General features: G+C 54.9%; 1 protein-coding gene across 1 annotated transcript; it reads left to right on the top strand.

The window, feature by feature from the left end:
- Window positions 1-327: 327 nt before the first annotated feature.
- Window positions 328-2,328, top strand: lrrc4.2 (leucine rich repeat containing 4.2; the record flags this gene model as incomplete). The annotated part of the gene is made up of 1 exon (XM_083654980.1): window positions 328-2,328. One exon carries the CDS (start codon window positions 328-330, stop codon window positions 2,326-2,328), a length of 2,001 nt encoding a protein of 666 aa, XP_083511106.1.
- Window positions 2,329-2,535: the final 207 nt, after the last annotated feature.

Raw genomic sequence — 2,535 nt, 5'->3', positions numbered from 1 at the left:
CTTCTCTCACTCTGTATCCCTCACTCTCTTCTCTCACTCTGTATCCCTCACTCTCTCACTCTGTATCCCTCACTCTCTTCTCTCACTCTGTATCCCTCATTCTATTCTCTCACTCTCTTCTCTCACTCTGTATCCCTCACTCTCTTCTACTCCCTCCCCCCCCCCCCCCCCCGTCCTTCTCTTCTCTTGCCTCTGTGTTGGTGTAGCATCTCCCTGCACTGTCGATGGAAGTTGGGAGCCTTGCCTTGCTCCAGCCAGGCTAGGGTGGTCCGTCCTCCGGTGTGTGCCGCCTCCCCCCGCCATGCAGAATAATGAGCCCTCCACACCATGAGTCCTCTGGGCCGGGTTACTCTGCAGCCTACCTGGAACGCAGCCCTGCTCGCCGTGCTCTCCCTCATGCTGCCAGCCCTCGGTGTGTGCCAGGCCGCAGGCCCCGCCTCGGGCTCGGCCACCCCCCAGAACTGTCCAGGTGTGTGCTCCTGCACCAACCAACTCGGCAAGGTGGTGTGTACCCGCCGAGGCCTGCTTAGGGTGCCTCCAAACATCCCGACCAACACCAGGTACCTCAACCTGATGGAGAACAGCATAGAGACCATCCAGGCGGACACCTTCAGGCACCTGCATCACCTGGAGGTGCTGCAGTTGGGCAGGAATGCCATCAGGCAGATTGAGGTGGGCGCCTTTAATGGCCTGACCAGCCTCAACACCCTGGAGCTGTTTGACAACAGACTGACGGTCATACCCAGCGGGGCTTTTGAGTACCTGTCCAAGTTGAGAGAGTTGTGGCTTAGGAACAACCCCATTGAGAGCATCCCCTCGTATGCCTTCAACCGTGTCCCTTCCCTCATGAGATTGGACCTGGGAGAACTGAGGAAGTTGGAGTACATCTCCGACGGGGCCTTTGAGGGTCTTCAAAACCTCAAGTACCTCAACTTGGGGATGTGTAACCTGAGGGAGTTTCCTTATCTGTCACCGCTGGTAGGCTTGGAGGAGCTAGAGATATCAGAGAATGTCTTCCCTGAGCTGAAGCCTGGGGCCTTCCGGGGCCTCAAGTCCTTACGTAAACTGTGGATTATGAACTCTGCAATCACTACTATCGAGAGGAATGCATTTGATGACATCACAGCCTTGGTGGAGCTGAATCTAGCCCATAATAACCTGTCGTCCCTCCCCCATGACCTCTTCACCCCTCTACAGTATCTGGTGGAGCTGCATCTGCACCACAACCCTTGGCGATGTGACTGCGATGTGGTGTGGCTGTCCTGGTGGCTCCGAGAATACATTCCCACTAACTCCACCTGCTGCGGCCGGTGCCACACCCCGGTCCACATGAAAGGACGATACCTGGTGGAGGTGGATCAGAGCACTTTTCAGTGTTCAGCACCATTCATACTGGACGCTCCTAGAGACCTGAACATTTCAGCAGAGAGGGTGGCAGAACTCAAGTGTCGCACAGCTGCAATGAGCTCAGTCCGATGGCTTCTCCCTAACGGGACAGTATTGACCCATGGCTCGGCTCATCCGCGGATATCCGTCCTGAACGATGGGACGCTCAACTTCTCCAATGTTTTCCCGTCAGACACAGGGGTCTACACCTGCATGGTGAGCAACATGGCGGGAAACTCCAATGCCTCGGCCTACCTGAATGTCAGCAATGCCGAACTCAACACCTCCATCCAGTCCTACTTCACCACAGTGACAGTGGAGGTCTTTGAGCCCGCAGTGGAGGAGACCCCTAAACCCAAGCCTACTGTCCCTGCCTCGCCCTCCGTCTTTCAGCCAGTCTTCATCTCTACACCCACCGTGCTGCTCCAAAACACTCAGACTCCACGGCAGGTGCCCATCCCGACCGCCAGAGTCCCTAGTGGGCCAGCCGCCAGCCTGGATGAGGTGATGAAGACCACCAAGATCATCATCGGCGCTTTTGTTGCAGTTACCTTGCTGGCAGCAGCCATGCTGATAGCGTTCTATAAGTTGCGTAAGCGGCATCAACAGAGGAGCACGGTGGCAGCAGCCAGGACCATAGAAATCATACAGGTGGAGGAGGAGGGTCATCCAGGTCCACCACCCACCTCCGGATCGAGTGGCTCTGACGACACAGGGCTGGTGCTGCCTACGTTAGTGGAACACAACAGTAACGTATTTAGGCCCGGGTATGTGTCGTCCTCCCGCCGAGGGCCCTACGGAGCCCACTGGACCCAGAACAACCTAGGCAACTCTCTCCACCGCTCCGTCAGACAGCACCACAGCCACATCAGCACCATTGCTGACCCCTACGTCATTAAGACTACTCACACCAAGGAGAAGGTTCAAGAGACCCAAATCTGAGTAACGCTCACTACGGATCTATCTCTGACTCTGCCCCAACCTCTCCTCTCCACCTCTCTGCTCACCAGTCCATGCAATAGAATGCACAAAGAATAAAACGGTAACTTTCTTTTGTACAGACGTGCAAAACAGAGACAGTTTTTTGTTTCTTGTACATGCCTATACATAAGTATATAAATATGGAGAAAAAAAAATACAAATATATAT

This window comes from Poromitra crassiceps, assembly GCF_964638095.1.
Source record: "Poromitra crassiceps genome assembly, chromosome: 18".
NCBI lineage: Eukaryota > Metazoa > Chordata > Actinopteri > Beryciformes > Melamphaidae > Poromitra > Poromitra crassiceps.
This window is presented reverse-complemented; position numbering and strand designations above follow the sequence as displayed.